Source organism: Vipera berus, assembly GCF_964194415.1.
Source record: "Vipera berus genome assembly, chromosome: 1".
NCBI classification, from domain to species: domain Eukaryota; kingdom Metazoa; phylum Chordata; class Lepidosauria; order Squamata; family Viperidae; genus Vipera; species Vipera berus.
The window spans coordinates 205554264-205575717 of NC_138202.1; the positions used below are offsets into that span (position 1 = coordinate 205554264).

A 21454-nucleotide genomic window follows, 5' to 3' on the forward strand; every position below is an offset into this window, starting at 1 on the left:
GTCTGCTGCAACCCATTCAAATGAAGTGAGTCTGGATCTAAAGAGGGTTCCAGTAGAAGATCATTAGACAAACTGTGCTCCCTAGCATTGCAGTAGAAGGAAGATTGACCTATACCTAATTTTTAGCTTTTTACTTGGCACACAAACATATGTATTATTTAATTAAGCTAGAATAACAGAGTTGGAAGGGACCTTGGAGGTCTTCTAGTCCAACCCCCTGCTCAGGTAGGAAACCTTATACCATTTCAGACAAATGGCTCTCCTGTCTCTTCTTAAAAACTTCCAGTGCTGGAGCATTCACAACTTCTGGAGACAGGTCGTTCCACTGATTAATTGTTCTGTCAGGAAGTTTCTCCTTAGTTTTAGGTTTGTTCTCTCCTTGATTAGTTTCCATCCATTGCTTCTTGTCCTGCCTTCAGATGCTTTGGAGAATAGCTTGACCCCCTCTTCTTTGTGGCAGACCCTTAGATACTAGAATACTGCTATCATGTCACACCTAGGCCTTCTTTTCATTAAATTAGACATACTCAATTCCTGCAACCGTTCTTCATATGTTTTAGCCTCCAGTTCCCTAATCATCTTTGTTGCTCTTCTCTGCACTCTTTATCTAGAGCAGTGATGGCAAACCTTTTAGAGACTTGAGTGCCCAAACTGCAACCCAAAACCCACTTATGTATCATTGGGTGCCGGGTGAGCGTGGCCCATTGACTGGGTGTGGCCCATTGGGTGGGCGTGGCTGTGGTGGTAACAGCAGACTGGGTGGGACTAAAAAGTTCAATCAATTCCAACTTTGCAAGATCTTTTTTTTCCTGCGAGAAGTTGAAATTGATTGATTGAACCTTTTTTTTTTGCACACGGTGGTGGAGACCTAAAGCAAAAAGGTTTTATAAAACCCAGATGAAGGCCTAGGACTGGGGCGACGGCGTAGGTGCCCACAGAGAGGGCTGCACATGCCACCTGTGGCACGCGTGCCATAGGTTCACCACCAGTGATCTAGAGTCTCAACATCTTTTTTACACTGTGGCAACCAAAACTGGATGCAATATTCCAAGTGTGGTCTTATCAAGGCATTATAAAGTGGCATTAACACTTCGCATAATCTTGATTCTATACCTATTTTAGGACTATGTTGGGTTTTTTTTGGCAGCTGCACCATAATGGTTTACCTGTAAATAGAAGATGGCTGTACTCAGCCAAATTTGCCTGATATTAAAAATCTAAGCAGTGTCGGAGCTGCTTAGTGCTTAGAAGGGAGACCATAGTTATAAAGTAGCTTGGGAAGAAACCCAGGAAAAAGGAATAGGAAATTATTTCCTGTTCCTTGGCAAGTGAAACGTGGAAGTGTTCAGTGGTGATTGAAGTTTTCTCAACTTTATTGGTGTACCTGAAAATTATTTGTAATGCTTTTTATTACAACCACTTTTCTGCACTATGTGTTCACTATGTTCAAACTCATTCGTGTCCTTTTGTCAAAATAGTTCATTAGGCAATCTTCTCGGGCATGAAGGATCCCCAGAGCTGTAGAAGGGGCTGACGTTTGCTTCCCAAGTTAGAGCTCTGGCCTTGGAAAGCAAATCCAGTATTAGGCTCTTCTCTCCTTATCGCTATCTGTGATTGGTGGTTTCCAGTGTTGGAAATCCTTTAAGTTGGAAAGGTCTAAAAGCGTTATACGATAAGAATTGGGCTGGAGTGGGGAGGGGGAGCCATCCAGGAATGAGTCGAGAGAGATGCAAATGCATCTCCACTTTACTTCTCCTTTGTTGGAACTACATCATTGGCCATGTTGGACTGCCCCAACCTTAACATAAAATGACATTTTATGTCATTTCATCAACTGAAAATGTTTACTCGAAAGCAAAACAGCCTCTCTGCAGGACAGCTTTTTGGGAATAAATGGCTCTGGTTTCCTAAGATCAATAGGAGCACAAAATCAAGTTTGCATTACTCTCCAGTGTACTGAACAGAACTTCCCCACACTATGCAGTGCGAACTTTTTTGTTTCTTCACCAGAATGCCACTCACTTTGTGTGCCATTCACTTGTTTTGAGTGTTTGTGTATACGTGGCTGAGTTGCTTGGACTCACTCCTCCCAAACAACAAATGCCATTTCTTTAAGCTAAAGACAGTTATTTAATGCATGAATGTTTTGTGTGCCGGTATTAAGATACAAGCCACCGTTAGCAGTATTTAGGGCCATCGCTTTAGGTTTCAACAAAAAGCTTCACCTGGTAAGTTTTTGGAAATATTTCAAATAAAAATCCACCATGTTATGAAATATTCAGTGTCGAAGAGATACTGTAGACATGCTTACATTCAGTCACTGACAAGACTACAGTCACAACATAGTAATACATTGGTAATATAGTTTAGAAATCTGAAATTTTCCTGGATACACACATGGCAAATTCATTATTGCTTGTTTGTAACACGAGGTATAGAAGTGGCATCACTTGGTCCATTGGATTTTTGTCTTAAAAGCTGGAAAATACTACTCTCTGAACAGCTGTAAGGTTGCAACCCCTGGAGTTCTTGGTATCATCTGTAATTGAAGGAGCTGTAATTCAGTATATTGATGATTTCATCTGTTTGCATTGCTTATTGTTGGTAGTGTCATTAAACCAGTTTATTACCCACTGTGAAGGCAAAGTGTGTTTTTACTAATACTATATTTTTCTCTTCATAAGAGATTGTCAGGCTGGTACAATAGTGCTGGTAATACAATTAGCAAATAATTCTTGAGAGTTGTGCAGATTCAGATTTGAAGGCCAAAACTGAAATTTGGAGCATGCACATAGCATATATCCCAAAAACTTAATGCAGCCAGGATTTTCTCCAGAATCATGTGGTTGCCATTTGCAGAGGATACATGAACTTAAGAAAAAATGTATTTGGTTTAAGATATTTCCTGCAGATGCCAAGTGAGCCCCACATCACATTTTGCCCCTTAATTCCAAGCCTAACGTATTATTTTGGTAAATAGAAAAAAAGACTCAATAGTTGAACAATTTATGACCCTGAAAAGGAGTTAAAGGTAAAGGTTCCCCCGCACATGCGTGCTAGTTGTTTCCAACTCTAGGGGCTGGTGCTCATCTCCGTTTCAAAGCCGAAGAGCCAGCGCTTGTCCAAGGACGTCTCCGTGGTCATGTGGCCGGCATGACTAGACGCCAAAGGTGCACGGAACGCTGTTACCTTCCCACCGTAGTGGTCCCTATTTTTCTACTTGCATTTTTACGTGCTTTCGAACTGCTAGGTTGGCAGAAGCTGGGACGAGTAACAGGCGCTCACTCTGTTACGCGGCACTCGGGATTCGACCCACCAAACTGCTGACCTTCTGATCGACAAGTTCAGCGTCCTAACCCACTGAGCCACCGTGTCCCTCGAAAAGGAGTTACTTGTGAATAATTTTAAATTAAAGCATTCAACATCTGTAATTACATTTTCTCTCTTCACAAGTTGTAGATTTTGAATTAATGGAAAAGCCTTTCCTAACACAGTTCTGTAATGGCTTTGTTGTAGGACCTTACTGTATAAATCAGTTTAATCAGTAACCATGAGTAGGCAAACTAAGCATGAGCAGCCTCAAGAGTTTTCTAAATCCAGCGAACTGTGGTTTATTCAATTACCTTTGCTGAAACTGATCTTAATTTAGCATGAAATAGCACACCAAAGTGAACAGATGCCATTTCTACACTTTCAGCATATAAATTAGTATTTAGCAGGTAGAACTAGGTCCCTTATCTTCCTTTCCAATTATAACAAACTAAAAATTCTCCAGTGTAGCGGTACCTTGCAGTACAGTGGCTGGTTTTGCTTTAAGACCTAAGTGGCTTAAACATTCTTCAGTAACTGCTGTATTCACACCAAAGAACCCACATTATGGTTTAGCATGCTGTGAAAACATCCTGTAGTAGAAAGCAGTTCCATTAATTTTGAAGACAAATATGAATGCTTACAGTGCATATAAATTATATTTCCACATTACTCAGCCTTCTGGATCACGATATTTTCCATCAAATATAGTGTCTTTCTCCAAATAACTTGCAAAAAAGATGGCATTCTTTAATTTTTTAATAAGGCCAATCAATTTATATAAGTCCACCTACTTTCACATTTATACAGTATAAAATAATGATCCCTATCTATTGGTACTTAAGGGTTGAAATATATCCTACAAATGTATTGCAACTGGTCATTAAAATGCAAGTCAAAAGGCGCACATGGTATACAAAATAAATATGTAAATATAACCTCTGGATAGTATTTCTAAAAACATTCCTTTTACCAGATTAAATAAAAACAGAAGAAATGACATAAATCTCTTACTACAGAGTTTACCTTAAAAAAATTATATATAGGAACTTTTTATTGCTTTTCCTTCTGAACAAATAAAATATTAGGGCAAAAATTTTAAAAGCTAATATAGCAAAGTTGGCCTAAATTATTATTCTCTATAAAGTGATGTTGAATTCAATGTAAGGGAAGAGGAAATTTTGAGGATACACAACTAAACGAATCAAAACCTTTACCAAAGGAAACAACCAATATCCAATTCCAATGCAGGAATAAATCAACTTTGAAAAGTAACAGACTAAAAGCAACTAGCATATTCTCTGAATCCACAAATGCCTTGACAGAAATGACATCTTGCAATGCTAAGATTACTTCTGTGAAAATTCTGTCCCCTAAGATAAAACAATTGTGCCTCTCTCCAATTTACCACATTCTTTTGTCATAAAGAGTGCAGGACCCAACACACATCACTAGTTGCATCAATTTCTGAAAGGGACAGCGTATTAAAAAAAATGTCTAAAAGACTTGACAATGTCATGTGAGCAAATTTCCACTTTTGAAATGGGATTCCCCCTACTTTGTTGTCTTCTCCATTTTGTATCTATCTTAAAGATGCATCTTTTAAGATTCTTACAATCTTCCAAAGAAAATTTGGGAGTGCACAGGGAATAATAGAAATTACAACTCTTTAACTTACCTTAGTTCCCCCAATGATAGAAAAACACCAAGATTAACGTAATATACATGATTTGGAAAGAAACATTTAACATGTTGATGTTCTTTTAAATCTAAGGATGGTTTCTGAATATAAAAATTAAAACCCAGAATACTAGCAAATTCAGGACATAGGTGGAATTTCAGATTCACATAGACTTTGGCACTACTTACTTCCTGATTTTAAAAGTAAAAAGGCACATTACTGATGCTTTTTGAGTTAAAAGTTTTCATTTCTACAACCTGTACGATATAGGAAACTTAACTTTCACCTTTGGAGCAACTATTTTATCTTGGTCACACTGCACGGTCTCCCAAGCTATGAGTACTGGAACATAATTGAGTGACTATTTGTTAAAAATCTCTAAATTTCTATATTGCATTGTTTAAAATGTCGGCCCAGATTATAACTTAATTTGCCACAAGAGATGAAGTGTTTCATACAATCATAAATCCAAAGCAGGAAAATTACGTCCAGAATATTTCAGGCACCACTGCCAGAAATCTGATGATTTTAACTTTTGTAATCCAAAATAGCAGTACAATAGGGCAAAGCAAGGTAATTTACAATGAATTATCTACTAGATGTACCATCTTTGGAAAAAAACATTTTTAATATCTTCGGGCAATCTGTTCTAAGAGAATCCTGCCAATGAAACTCATCAAGATATAAAACAAATTCCAGTAAGTAGAATACAGCAGCAAGTGGGAAAGAACTTCTGGGGTGAGGACCAAGAACCGCAAGCACTACCTTCTAAAGAGAGATTCTGGGCAAAGAGTGTAGTGAGAAGACACCTAGGTGGATGCAATTAAGATGAATTTATAAAACAGGTGGGGACCTATAAATCTCTAGATGTTGCAGATAACAATTCTCCGTCTCATTAATAAGAATGCTGGTTGGCACTGTGATTTGTAACTTAGCATTATCTCTGGAAAACCATCAGTTCAGTTCCTTACCTCTATAGTAGAGACCACTATCATATGGACAAATCAATAGGAACTGAATAAAGAGCTAGCAGGCCTACCTGGGAGGGAATTTAGCCCTAGAACCAAGCTGCAATTACAGTATGTTAAAAAAATGTGTTTCAAATTTTTGTTTTTTCCCCCCCTCCCAAGTAGTAGTCTGTCATATTGATTCCATGAATTTCAGAGTGTTCCATTCCTTTTACAAAGTGAGGTCAACACACAAATTGTAGGGGCAAATAAGGTTTTCCCTTTCTCTCCCTCTGTGGTGATTGTAGACATCAACTCTGGAGAATATCCAAAGTAGCAGCTGCAGATTTTTGACAGGTGTAAAAGAGCTATGTGAGGGAAGAGAAAGCCAGGATTTCATTGCAACAGCCAAGGGACGTATTTAGATTCAAATGGTGAATTTCCTGAATTTCATCAGAAGAGGAATTCTGCTGCTTACAAAAAACATGGTTAGCTATTTCCTACTAGCTTGAGATTTCTTTAAAAAAAATTAAACTGCACAAAGTATTGGACCGAGAGATTGTGCTACAGTATTTCACATTCTTCTGCATACAGTATAAAAACAATGTTAAATAAAATGTAAAAAAAAGGAAGCTAACAGAATATAATGCTGAGAAGTAAAGAAAAAAAAATCTGGACTCAAAACAGAACCTCTGTTTTCTTTTATACTGATTCTGATCTGGACCCTGCTTTATGCAGATAAAACATGAAGAGTACTTTTCTCTTTGACAAATGGGTTAAGTACTGACTTCATCCATTTGAATTCAACTAATTTGGGTAGAATACAGGACTCTTAACAGCACCTTTTTACAGGTCATTGTACTGCAAGAGTTTACACAATATAAAGTAACTTTTCCCTTGTTGAACTTCTCCACTCAACTGATGGACCTATTCCATGTTCACCAAGTTGTGAAGAGGTGGTTGAAGCGAGTCAGTCTGTGTGTGCAACACTGTCAGATCATGCAAAGCTGTAGCTATGGGGGCTTCTTGGGACCCGGCTGGAGGCCTCAATTTACAGTCTGTTACAGAGGAAGATCCATTTTCATGCACCGCAGTCATGCTTTCTTGAACAGCCGTCAGACTTTGATAGTGCCCATTTTCGGAGAATGACAGCAGCTTTTCTGATAATTTGGGACGGGACCCATCGTATTCTTCATCAGGAAGCTCAGTCTTATGATCCTCATCATTCTTAGAAGCGCCTTCAACGACTACAAGGAAAGATTTCCAGGGTGTGTTCTTATCATGAATCTATTAAGGAAAAAAGAAATTACCCATATTAAATCACTTATTAATAATACTCATTGGATTCTACAGCACTTTCTGTAGTCTGAAGCTGTAACAAACAAACCCCACGCTCAGAGCTTTAAACTCTGATATAGTATGGAGGAGATTCTTAAGTAGTAGCTAACCTAGTAGTTTTTTTTTCATTCCCCCAAATACAGCAGAATATTTTGGGAGAATTTTATGAGGTTTATATTCACGTAACCAAGTCTATTCCAAAGAAAATGTAGAATTCAGAGAACAGTGGCAATTAAAATGTTCCCCAAGTGAAGGGAAGGTGTGAAACATTACAAGCAAACTAAAAATAATCTCAAGTATTAAACTTGCCTGCGCATTCATTTAAGTGTCAATTATTTTCCCCTTCAAGGGAAAGCTTGTGGGCTTTTTGATGGCAAAGATCAGGCTCTATATTTGAAGCCCTTTGTATATCACATTCCTTAATTGTGCTGGAATGAGTTTTTGTGGATTTTCAAAACGAGGCAAAATTGTCGCTGTATTCTGAAAAGCCTCTTTTGGCAGATGTCACCAATCAGGAGCCCAACAATCCAGCAATAAGGAAGGCATTTCATCCGGAGCAATGGAAATGTCCTCTGCTAATATGTTAAAGGTTCCCACTTTTTTCCATCTGCATAAACGGCTCATCCGTGAAAAGTTCTCCTTCTAATCTCAGTATCCCAAGAGGCAACCATATCATATTGTGGGATTCATGCTAGGCAACCATTCCTATCCTTTACTGCAGCAGTAACGTGTAACTGAAAGTACGTGACATGTGATTTTCATGGAAGTGCCCGTTCTCCCTTACTGAGGTATGACGCCGAAGAGTAGACTTGTCGGTGAATGTCCGCCCACAGGCATTGCACATGAATGGCTTCTCCCCTGTGTGGATCCGATGATGGCGTTGCAGTGCGTTGAGTTGAGTGAATTGCTTGCCACACTGATCACAGCAGTATGGACGCTCACCTGTAAGATAAAGCACCTACAGAAATCATGTGAAGTTTTGCCAATGAAATGCAGGAACGATCTGACTGAAAGCCTTGGCTACACTGCCACCTTGATGAGGTTGCCGTGCTACTCAGCATATTTACACCCTTAACTGAAAGCAAAAACAAAATATTACCAATTGGAGATTACAGAAAAAGATTAGGCTTGATTTCCTGAAGATTAATTGGGAGAATTAATGCAGCTAGAATACAATACAATGAAATAGATTCTTATATACTTTAAAGCAGGGGTGTCAAACTCAATTTCATTGAAGGCCACATCAGCATTGCAGTTGCCCTCAGGGGGCCGGGTGGGTATGGCCAGGGTGGGCGTGTCCTACTGGGTGGGCATGGCTAGAGTGCGTATGGCCTACTGGGTGGGCATGGCCAGCTCTACATCGTTCGCATCAAGGGTGCCTATGGGGGCCTGGGCAGGAGTGGGACAGATCTGAGGGTCTCTGGCAGGAGGAGGGTCTCTGGGCCAGGGCCAAGGCAGTGGGGGCCATTCCCTCACTGTTTCCAGGATGGCTTCGCGGGCCACATAAAACCACTTTGCAGGCCAGATCTGGCCCCCGGGCCTTGTGTTTGACATGTCTGCTTTAAAGAGAAAAAGGCCTAAAGGTCTGAACAACAGAATTTCAGGAAATAATATATGAAAGCTAAAACAGGAGTTGGAGAATTTGCAGGTAAGCAAACCCAACGCAAACAACTCCAAACTGTTAAAGCTAAAAAAAAGTAGCAGTAATCAGTGAAGCTGAGAAGCAGGTTCATAGGTGTACGTATTAAAAAAAACAGCAACAAAAAGAACAAAAGCAGACAGATTTTAATTTAGGGACAGGAAGTTCAGTCAAAAGCAATCAAGTAGAGGGGGAAAAAAGGTTATTTTCTGAAGAGTCCAAAGTATAAAAATTAGATTCAAAGACATTGTGAAGAAATAATTTACAGTGGTGCTTAAAAGTTTGTGAAACCCTTCGAATTTTCAATATTTCTGCATAAGTAACCTAAAACATCTGTTCTTTACAGAAGTCCTAAAACTAAATAACACTAACCCCAAGAAAACAAACGAGTAAAAAAAATATGAGATCTGGAATCCCAAGCTACTGAAGATACTGTATGTTTCTAGATTGTATATGTCAAGATTCAAACAATCTTAAATATTAGATTTGAAACAATTATTTCTAACAATCCATTTGAACGCAGCTACAGTTTAAGTAAGAGATTACAGCAATCTGATTCATAAGGCCACAAATGATGGTTTATAAATCACTGTGACTAGCTGGGCAAAAACCCAAGACACTATGGTATAATTCAGTATAGTTGCGAATTCAGCTTGAAACACAAGACACTCTGGTGATCTGGCAGACAGCGCTATGGAAACCTGGAAACTGTAAAAGATGCTCCCATCATCTGATAAAACTAAGGGCTGCAAGAAGATTGGCATCACCTAGCAAGAACACTTCGGAGAACGCTCTCTCTTAAATTTTCCAATTTTTTTTTTAAAGCCAAACATTTTCCTAAGTTGCTTCTGTAGCTTCCTACCTGTATGAACTTTGATGTGCTGATATAGCGAATTCCTCTGCGCAAATGTCCTGAAACAAACTTCACATTTAAAGGGCTTAGATCCAGTGTGGATTCGATTGTGGTGTTTCAAATACTCCTTGGAGGCAAAGCTCTTCCCACATGTTTCACACATGAAAGGTCGCTCTCCTAGAGCACAAAAGGAATTGGAAGGAAGAAAATAAAAAGACCATTTTTGCTGACGCCAAGATCAACCCCCCCCACACACACAAACAGGAGTTTGCATACAAGGCCATCCATTTCTGCTTTGTCTGTACAAGAAACGTCCCGTGACCATCGTTAGGCACAAATTCTTTGGGGCCTGAGAAACAGCTTTATGTCACAAAGTACACATCATCTGACACATCGTCCTCAAAACAGTTTAGCCTCTACGGCAGGGGTGTCAAACTGCCGGCCTGGAGGGCGGACACGTCATCCCGGAAGCCACACCCACCCCATTGCCGGCAATGGCAATAGTCCTGATACATTTGACATGTCTGCTCTACGGTGTCAGGCTACATCAGCTTCCCCCAGCGGGTGACCTAGCAGTGTTTGACAAAAGGGCCCAGCCAGGAGGGCCAAGTTAAAAAATAGTTATGGGAAACCAAATTCTCCCTGAATATTTTGTACTGGCATCTACAAACTTAACGTGCCCAAGAAGGTTTCTCTCAAATGTATCTCACAATTAATGATGGATGAATGAAAACTTTTGGTATAGTTAACATTTTTAAAAGTATGAAATAAAAACAGTGTTACAAAACAGTTCTTACTTCAGAGTGACATTCATGAGTTTTGTGGGGGGGGGGGGTTTGTAGCTTTACAAAAAAAGCCTTTGTAGGACCAAGATTAACATGAGATTGAGATAAAACTCCAGCAATACTGGCTTATAGCTGGCTTGGAACCAACTTGCCAGTGAGTTAAGGGGGATGGAGATACAGTTTGTACATATGCTTGATTACAGAGTTATTATTAATAGCAAAGTCGCTAATATCCCTTCTTAACACAATCATACATTGTGGCATTTCCAACAGCACCTATTTTTCTGTGCATAGTTTTAATACAAAAAAGGAAGTTATCCTGCTCGTCGGTTTAGCAAAATCTCATTAATGCTACTAATGTAGACAATAAGGCTGTTTTCACATCATACAATGAACTACGAACTAGACAACTATGGTTTAGGCTAGCATAACTTAGGAACTTGTCCATATGGTTTTAATGGTTTCAGGTTAAAAAAAATCTATCCAACTGGGCTACCGGAGTGAACTAGGATTCAGTTAACCATGGGATAACATTTTATGTGAACAAAATATATCTTTATTGGATAGCCTACAGAATAATTATTTCATGCTTTGGTGATACTGCTAACCGTAAAATCTCTAAATAGCAAATCATAAAATTTAACAAGATACAATAACAACCTACTCTTGTCATTTGATCTGCTTTTTGAAAGTAGAAAACTGAATTTCTATTGATTCCAATAATAGCTGTGAGCCACATAGTTCTGGAAAACAGACTGGACTATCCATAGTAAAGGCAGACAGCAATTTTTCTAAACTAATGAGGACGAGATAATTATTTTAAATTGACAAAGAATAAAATTTGATAGCCATTGATCTGCAAGAACATCAACCTTAACCCCATCAGCTCCTGTATATAGTAATAACATACATCAAAACAGATTATATATTGCACATATCAGCCACTGAATGAAAAAAAAACCCTGGAGTGTAAAATGCAGTATTATCCTACTACCTGTATGGCATCTTTTATGGTATATAAGCATGTGATTTTGTGTAAATCTTGCTCCACAATCATTGCAAACAAATGGTTTTTCACCTGTGTGGATTCTGAAATAAGAAAAGAACAACACAAATCAAGACAAGGATTATATTTGCTCCTCAGGATCCCTGAGACATAACCAGTAAATAGCAATCAATAGCATTTACTGGGATCTCTTAAGATTCCCAGTCCAGAATGTGGATACTGACTGGGAAATGTAATACCTAGCAGATCACTTGGGCACAATGTGCCCAATCCAACAGGTAGTACATACATAGATGTCACACACACACACACACACACACACACACAAACTTTTCCAGTTGAATGGCAGTGAGAGATGGCCTTTCATATTAAAAAAGACTTTTTAAAACAAAATTCAGAGAATAAAAGTCTAGGCCTAAGTCTAGGCATACTTCCCCTCAAAAGAGAGAAATCAGAAATAAATTTCAAAACTGACAGAAAAACGGTCTAGTTTAAGAGTTAATTTCTCAAAATCAAAAGCAACAGTGATCTAAATTAACCTGCAGTAAAAAAAAGAACAAATACAATTAAAATTTAACTTGGGAAATAAATGACAACTAAAATGCCTTACCTTTCCCATTAATAAGTCCTTTTGCATTTAGTACAGCAAATACTGCAAATATTTCAGTTTTCAAAAGCTGAGAAAAAATTGTTCACCTATAGATGATATATAGCAATTGCATTTTGATCTCCTTAAATAAAAAAAATACCAGTACGTGTGGATTATAAGTCATCTCCTCTCTTGAGTCCAGGCAATGTTTCATACTCTGCCCCTAAAATAACAATTTTTCCTGAATCAAGTAGCATGAAGGGCCAAAGTGTCCTTATGACCTTGTCATCAGATTTCACCACAAATATCTGCTTTAGGAAATGAGGTGATGGTATCCAAACCCCATTAAATTCTCACTCCTATATTACAAGGGTTGAATTAAAAGCAAGGCTTCCAATGTTGTGCAAGTTGTTAACAGATGGCAATATTAGTGTACTAGAAGTTAGATATTTCCTTCATTTTATAAAATGGAAGCCTGCTGAGAGTACTTGTCATTGTGCTTTAAGCCCTGTGATTGACGTTTTGATTCCCTCCAACTGAAATTCACAACAAATGTAAATTGGGGCAATTACTGCATTGATATGACTACTCTGCACCAAAAAAGGTACAGATGGTGAACTGGGAAAGGCTGATTTGTATCATCAAGAACGTAGATAACCAATGATAGCAATTAGTGAGTCTCATGTAAGGAAGGTTGATAAAACAGATAAAAGAGAATTGGTGAATCAGTCAAAGGGAAACAACCATAGATAGCATTTTAACAGGAATGTGTGGGTCACATTACTGATATACTTCAATATATCAGTAATGTGACCCACATTACATGCTGATAGCAAAGATAAAAGCTTTCAAGGGTTGAAATTTGCCACCAATCATTGTCATATGATAAAAATGAAGATAAGGTAAAATTTCTCCACTGCACTGTGAGAGCCAGTGAAATATGGGTTCATCAATATGATTCAGAAATGAAACAGTGATCCATGGAATACCATTACAAAACTCCACTTTGAAAAAAAATTCAAACCATAGGCTTTGTCAGGAGAACATATAGTTACCACTTTTCAGTCTACTTATGTGGTCTTATTTATGTGAATTTCCTTGAACCTAGCACCACTATTGACTCTAAATTAGTGCAGGTTCGAGTCCCACCAGGCTCAAGGTTGACTCAGCCTTCCATCCTTCCGAGGTAGGTAAAATGAGGACCCAGATCGTTGGGGGCAATAAGCTGACTTTGTAATAATGCCGCTTGGGGGCCCCCGAAAGCCCTAATTAGCAGGCATATACATAGAATGAAGGCTATTGCTAAGCACATTGATTTGTGCTTAGATTGTAAGCCGCCCTGAGTCTTCAGAGAAGGGCGGGATATAAATGGGATTAAAATAAATGCCTGGGGGGGAAAAGAAACAGTTTGGAAGCACAAGGAGATATGGGATGCAACCCTGTAGTCATCAACCCCCTAGGCCTCACTCATACGCCACCCAAGAGACAATGGCAAAGCTTGATCTCACTGTATTAGCCCATCTGCAATATAGTCCAGACTTGGAATAATGCAACTTCCACCTTTTTCCATAATAGAAAGAATAGCTTCATAGGCATCTCTCTAACTCAAATGAAGAGGTGAAAAGACTATTAGAACTAGGCCAAAGAATCCATTTTTTGGTGACAGATTTAAGAAGCTTGTCCATCATTGGCAAGAGTGTCTAGTAAATGCTAGTGATTATGTGGAAAAGTAAACACAGGTCATCTCAAGGATGATTTCCCTGTTTCATTTATTCAAATATTCACATTAATCACCAAAATTACATGGGTGCTTATTTTTCATTCAACCCTTGTATATCCAAATTTCTTCTCTATTTCCAAGAATAAGGAGAATCTTATCTCAGATGATTCACAGGCTAGGATCAGCAGCAGTTTGCCTGGAAGTATAAAAACAACAATCTCTGAAGCAGCTTTCCCCAATGTTATGCCTTCCAGATGTACTGGACCTCAGTTCCTGGAATTCTTAAATCAGCATGGATGTCAATTATATCGGCTGGAGGATTATGGAAGTTATAGCTCAACATTATAGGGGCTAAACTCATGTTGCCCTTTAGGTTACAAAGTAGATCTGCCCTGATCCCACCTTCTACATACAGGTAGTCTTCGACTTACAACCACAATTGAGCCCAAAATTTCTGCTGCTAAGCAAGACAAGTTGTTAAGTGAGTTGAAAAAGAGTGTCCCCTTTTTCAACCTTTCTTGCCAGAGTCATTAAGTGAATCACTGCAGTGGTTAAGTTAGTAATACGGTTCTTAAGTGAATCTGGCTTTCCCCATGACTTTGCTTGTCGGAAGGTCACAAAAGGCGATCACATGATCCCAGTTGCTAAGTGGCCAAATTTTGATCATGTTGCGATGGCCGTTAAGTGTGGAAAAATGATTATAAATCACTTTTCCCAGTGCCGTTGTAGCTTCAGTCACTAAACGTATGGTTGTAAGTCAAGAATTACCTGTATTCCTAGATCTGAAAGTCGTTGGCATATACCTCTTTGCTGGGATGCAGTGCTTAGTCACTGCATCCCAGCCAGGAAGCCATGGAAAAAGCCATTCAGCTATTGTCCTAAATCCTTGCTTAGCTAAATACACACAGCTTTCTCCTAAGCACGCCTAACATCCAGTGGTGGGATTCAGCCGGTTCGCACCACTTCGGTAGAACCGGTAGCTAAATTTGTGTCACCCAGGCCCAGAATGGATTTCCGGAAGCGGCATCCACACGGAGAACTGGTTGTTCACCTATCTGAATCCCACCACTGCTAACATGCCTACTCAACCCTTTCTAATTGCAGACTAACTGTTCCATTAGGTAAGCACAGCTGCCTATTTCATTCAAACGTAAGAGTTTCGCATTGAGATTACCTTCGTCAAATTTGCAACCAGTGTGCTTGAAGCCAAAATGTTTTGAAATTAGACTTCACCCATAATTCCCAGTTGTGGCAAAACAATAAATCAGGATCAGTCAATACGAAACAAGATTCTGAAATTCTCCTCAATCATTGCAGAGAGCGCTAGGGACTAGAGGACTAGCCAAAAAGGCTATGTTCATTTATGCCACGCTAAACCACAACTTAGTCTGTATGATGAAAGTTTTGCATATCCTTTATGTATTATTTTACTTGCCTGGCTACGACTGGAAAGGACTATACAACCAAACACAGGCAGAAATATCTCTATCTTAAAAGAGAATCCAATTTCAAGTTCTTGTCTTACGAAGGAAATATCACTTCCACTCCCTCTAAGGAACATTAGAAACATACTCTCGATTTCTTTTTGTGCCTTCTTTCGTTAAGAAATTTCTTTTCAGAAGAAAAGAAATCTAGCCAAAAGTAATTAGAAATGTTCAGTCAGGACCCTCAAACTTCCACTGGGACAATGTATCTGCTTGGGACAGAGCCAACGAAAGAAAGTCTGCTCTCTGAATGTTTCACAGTGACTGCCAACACCACCGATTACCTCCAAAATTGTGTCAAAACGAGCGGGTGAAGAAACTGTAGTTCCGGCAGTTCCAGTCTACCTCATCTGGAGAGCACCAGAATGAGAAGGCTGAGAACACTGGAATCCTCCCGACAGCATTTGAAGTGATCACCTAATGGCGTGAACTGGTTTTCAGACATGTGACAACCTGCTACAATTCTCCTTCCACACTTTTACACGGTATTTAATTGTATTTTACCCCAATCGGCCTGTGACGGGAATGTTTGTCGTCATTCCCACACAACATAAGCACGTTAATAATCAGGACTCTAAACCGTTCTTGGTTTAGCTTTTCCAGCTAAGGCTTACGTTTATTCCAGCGTACATTACGGTGGCTCAAGAGCATTTTAGATTCTGGCCGTGATCTGCCGTTTCAAAGGAAAAAAAAACACCTATTGCTGAACCCACCGGAGAGGAGCTCCAGCCTATATTTTCTACTTTCTTGCCCAGGAAGAAGCTGCCTCGGGGAGGGCATTAGCTTTTGGCCCGGAGATTTAGCTTACAAGGCCCGTTCCATTTGTTCATACCTCATGTGTGTTTTAAGTGCCGAAGGCTGAGAAAATTTAGCCTCACACTCTGTGCACCCATAAGGCTTGTCGCCTGTGTGTGTCCTTTCATGAAGCCTCAGGGCCGTTTTGGAGCTCAAACCCTTTCCACATTGTTTGCAGTGATGACGCTCCCCACCACCCTCATGAACCTGCAGAATGTGCCGCTTGACGTCCTTCTTGCGCTTGAACTTCTTACCACAGAGCTCACACGGGAAGTGGCGCTCGCTGCTGTGGACGTGGCGCTGGTGGCTTTTGAGGTTGCACCGGTTGGCAAAAGTCTGGCCGCAGGTTTCGCAACGGTAAATGACTTCGGCTGCAATTCCGTGGCTCTGCTTGATGTGTTTCAGAAAGCTCTTCTCGTAGAGGAATTCTCGCTCACAAGTACTGCAAGCGAAGTTGCCACTGCGGTTCTTTTTATCCTCCTCCAATTTAGTCAGGTTTTCTTCCCGGTGGTCCTCAGCGCCATCAAACCCTTTCTCCTCTAGTTTCACGCTGTTCACCGCTTGATCTGTCAAGTCCTCCCCCCCGCCCGTTTCACCGGTGCCTTGCTCTTTGGACAGCCGGCTCTCTTCCTCGACGGCTTCAGCAAACTTCTGTTGCTCTCGCAGGCGCCTTGTATACTTCTTCTTGGGTATCTCCACAAAGACTTTCCTGCCAGCCAATCTGCCACTCGCCCGCCTGATTTTGGCACAGGGGGCCTTCAGGGCTTCTTTTTTTTTGTCCAACTTTTCCTTTAATTTCAGGGTGGGGGACTCGACGTCCGATCCGGTCCTGGGTCTTCTCAGGGCAGAATTTGCAAAATAATCCACACTGTCCCCTTGCGATTCGGTGACTGTTTTAGGCTCGGTTAAAGTGCTAGGATGGGCCCCACCATCCTCATCGGTATCCTGTGACTCAGAAAAATTCTGCAGCTCCAGCAATACCGATTCAAGCATTTGCTTTTTTAGCTGAAAGCAGGTCTCTGACAAATCTAAACATTTCAGCTTCTCGGCCACTTCCAGCATGCGCTGTACCCGATCTTCTTCCACCTCTACCCGGGCGGTATAAACAAACTCCAGAAAAGATGCAAAGTCTGCTACCTGGACTTCGTTCAGTAACACATTAGTCCTTGGTCCGTCCATGCCTTTTTCATTAAGAAAGACCTCCTTAAAGAACTTGCTTGTGGCTGCCAGCACAGCTTTGTGAGCAACAAACTCGGCTCTGACACCTTGATATTCTACGCTCACGGTGACATCACAGAGGTGGCCTAGGAGACGCAGCTGGTGCATTTCATTCAGAAGGTTGATTGGGGAGGATTTGGATTCCAGAAGAACAGCATTACTTTCCATCTTCTTCCTTTCTAAAAATACATTATTACATGTTAATAGTCTGCCCCACAAATAAAATTAAGACCCCCAAAAAGTAATGTTCTTCTGACTAGTTGGAAGAAGGAAATAAATCTGTAAAATCTACAAAATCCAGTTCTGACCCTTCCAGTCAATGAATGGTAATAACAATTTCCTTTGTAGTCGGAGCTTACATAAGTTTAAAATAAGATAAGCTGCCTGCGCTTTGCAACTGTATCTCCCTAAGGTGCTTGGAATATGCAAGTAGTCCTTGTTTAGCAATCACAATGGGGAGCAGCAACTCAATCATTAAGCACATTGATCGCTAAGTAAAACTGCAACTCTGCTTATGATCTTACTTCGGTTTTCCTTTGCTTTACAGACCTGTAAAGGTCGTAATTGCAGGAAATGGACTTACTTTTACATCACTGCTGTAACTATGAATGGTTGCTAAATGAGGACTACCTATATAAACAGCAAGAGAGGAGAAGTTATTTTCTACTGGATTTTGTTTTACAGTGCTGTCATGCTCTTCTGCCACTAGAAGCTCAGAGCAGAAAAAGAGATTAAAAAAGCATTCCTGAGTAGGATGGCATCCCAAGGAATCTGAGTTTTTTTCATTCACATATACCTACAACGGGAAGGATGAGAAAAATATGTAGACAACAAATTTATTAATTAAATACTTGCAACGAGAGGCAAAACTGCTTAGTTCAGATCACTAATGATACAAGAATCTGGGGTTGGGAGGTAGGATTTATGCCCTCTTTGAAGCAAAGCTCACCTAATTGAAGTTCATTGACATCCTTTCCCGTCCCATTGAAAGTCCTATTAAATGCTTATTTTATTTAGAATAACACAGCATTCTGCACTTTCCATATACAGCTTTCTTACAATTTTCAATACATTGCCTATCCATCCAGTTCTCTCCATCTTGACAGTCTTCCTGAACTGTTTTGACATTCACATCTCAAATCTTTTCATTTGGAAGTTGGAAAGAAGTTAATCACAGTTAACCATCCAACCTCGATTGAGATGACACACAGACCTATGGCTAAGGTAAGTAAACCTACAACAAATTAGCGCTTTAACCAGAGTTTGATCCATAGTGACTTTGGACAACCTGCCCATCTAATAGCCATGGGCTTATGGTATCCTGCAAATTCAGTTCAAGGACTGGAGTCCACACTTGCTTGTTTTCCTCACCATTTTTCCTTTCACATGATCTCATTTAGATTATAAACTAACATAAGCCTATACAAGCTGTTCTGAAATCTATTCTGACTGAGGAGGGTAAAAAGCACCCACCTCTATTATTTCCTAACATGTATTTATTTACTTCTAAGTATATATTTATTTACTTCTATATATTTACTTCTAAGTAAAATAATTCACTTTTTTTATTCTGACACTCAGAATAAAATTTCCTTGTCACAATCTACCTTTTATAGGCTTTGTGTGTCTCAAACTTCAGTTTTCCTTATGAATGAACCTTTATTGTCAAAGTACAACCATGTATACATTGAGATACAAGGCTCGTTGCCTTGGAAGAGTGAGGAAGATTCTCAGGGATGACTCACACCCTGGACGGTATCTCTTTACTCTCCTACCATCCGGTAGGAGATATAGGAGTATAGCCAGCCGTACCAACAGGCTGAAAAATAGCTTTTATCCATGGGCTGTTAGGCTGTTAAATGGGATATAATCTCTGTGAACTTATGCAGAATTGACTTGGGAGGCCGGTGTGTGGTGTAGTTGGTTCACATGGTGTGGTAGGATGGTGGGTTTGTTGTCACTGTGTGTTGGGGGGGGAGAGAAGGGGGGGAGGCTCAGCTAATCTCAATGTACACATGTTGCACTTTGACAATAAAAGGTTTGTTTGTTTGTTTGTTTATTTAGATTGACCCTGATGTAAAGCTTGAGTTGTTCATCCTGCTTAGGCAAATACAAGTGAAATGAAATATGTGACAAGCTACATACAGGGGTTCAGAAGATCTGACAGAAAAATGCAGAGTCGCATAGGCGTCTGTTTTTCCCCCCCTCCCAGTTTTATTCACTGAGAGAAAAGAAGAAGCCAGGTTTTATCCAAACAATCAAGCAATTTCATTCTCCCAACTCCAAGCCCAGCTGTTTGGCATTATTATTATTTTTTTTGCTAACAAATCTGCCCAGAGCTTATTACAAAAGTATCAAATGAGCATTTTTTAAATGTTCTCCAGCTTCTAGTTCAAAGCCATTTTAAACACAAACTGCTTACAATTCTTATTATCGGTTTAAAAACAACCCACCTCCATGTGTGTGTGTGTGTGTGTACACACACACACTTCTCTCTCAGCCGAACTTCACCTGATTTCCTCTCATTTTGTCTGCCGCCCTCCTGTACAAATTTAAATTAGCCTATCCTAACTCGATCCACCCCCACCCACCCACCCACCCACACAGAGATATGGGACTACAAGTCCCATTTCACCCTAGGCAGCACCACCAACGGCAAAGGGGAACTGGACATGGTCAGAAACCCACTGGGGAGACACCAAGGCTGTTTTAAAGGGGGAGGACCGCTTGACATCTGCTTTGGCTTTTTTTTTTGTTTGTCCAGCGCGTTGACGTTAGGCACGAATTACTCCCCATCTTTACTGAGCTAAGCCACGAATCCGTTGCCAGCTCACAGCCACACACACACACACACACACACACACACACACACTCATCTTTGGGAGAGGACGGCGCTTTCCTTTTCGTCCTCAGTTCCGCACTGCGATTTTTTTTTTCTGGAGGAGACCCACAAGGAGGGAGAAGGAGAATGAAAACAATAGGGCAGGGGTAGGCAACCTCGGCTCTTTTATGACTCATGGACTTCAACTCCCAGAATTCCTGAGCCAGCATAGCATAGCATAGCATAGCATAGCATAGCATAGCTGGCTCAGGAATTCTGGGAGTTGAAGTCCATGAGTCATAAAAGAGCCGAGGTTGCCTAACCCTGCAATAGGGGCACCACTTTGTCTCGCTTCGTTTCCTTCCCACCCCCCCCACTTCATAAGGGCAGGCCTGCTTCTTCAGCCGCCCCCCCCCAACCCCACTGCGGCCGACCTGCCATCCAAGCGCTACAGACCGGCCATGCCCCTCCCAATTCGACTCCCCCCCCCTCCCAACCCCATCCCATCCCATCCCACTCACCGGGCAGCCCCGCAGCTGGGCAGCCTCAGGGCAGGATGGCCCTCCCCCTCCCGTCACGCTTCCACATCCGGTAACGGCTGCCCCCCCCCTCCGCCCCTTCCTCCCCGATGACGTCACAGCACACCTATGGCGTTCCTTGCCCGGAGAAGGCGGGAGGGGGAGGAGGAGGAGTCAGATTTCCTCGGGACTTCCGCCCTGCTCCTGCGGCCGCTCTATTGTCCTACCTTAACAAAAAAAAGAGAAAGGCCTTTCAACCGTAGAGACGTCTAGGACTGGGAAAGGCGAGCCTCTTCGCGCTTAGCAAAAGTCCCGGTTCTAGCGAGTCTCGTTCCTCCAGCGTTTTTCTCGCGATGTTTGAGATTGCTTGACCCTTTTTCTTACTCGCTTGGTTAGCCCCGCTTTTGGATTCCCACAATACAGGGAGGAGACGTATACCGATCCGAAGTCTGCCCGCATACTTTTAACTGTAAAAATGCCAGTTGGGTGAACTTGGGCCAGTCCTTTTCTCTCAGCCCTAAGAAGTAGGCAATGGCAATTACTTCCTTTACAAAAAAAAACCCAAAAAAAACCTTGCCAAGAAAGCTGCAGGGAATAGTCCAGGTAGTCGCCGGGTGTCGAATGCTGGTTTGAAGGACTGCAGATCTTAACCACAGCTAACTAGTCCCAGCTGACTGTTTTTGCAGGCGTTTCATAACTATTGGCCGGATGCGTGCCAGCGTACCGTACTAGCAGTTTCAACGAGAAAAAG

At 40.8% G+C, this 21454-nt stretch overlaps 1 protein-coding gene across 2 annotated transcripts; it reads right to left on the reverse strand.

Annotated features, from left to right (window-relative positions):
- Window positions 1-4045: 4045 nt before the first annotated feature.
- LOC308678527 (GDNF-inducible zinc finger protein 1-like) lies at window positions 4046-21227 on the reverse strand. 2 transcript variants are annotated; one of them, XM_081345757.1, is made up of 6 exons: window positions 20931-21227; window positions 16184-17543; window positions 11547-11641; window positions 9777-9944; window positions 8060-8217; window positions 4046-7224 (listed from the first exon to the last, which is right to left on the reverse strand). In XM_081345757.1, the coding sequence occupies exons 2-6, from the start codon at window positions 17530-17532 to the stop codon at window positions 6865-6867; spliced, it is 2130 nt and encodes a 709-aa protein (XP_081201883.1). In that variant the 5' UTR covers window positions 17533-17543; window positions 20931-21227; the 3' UTR covers window positions 4046-6864. The 2 variants fall into 2 exon arrangements, with proteins under 2 accessions (XP_081201883.1, XP_081201882.1); XM_081345756.1 differs by lacking the exon at window positions 20931-21227 and adding an exon at window positions 20707-20769.
- Between the last annotated feature and the right edge of the window lie 227 nt (window positions 21228-21454).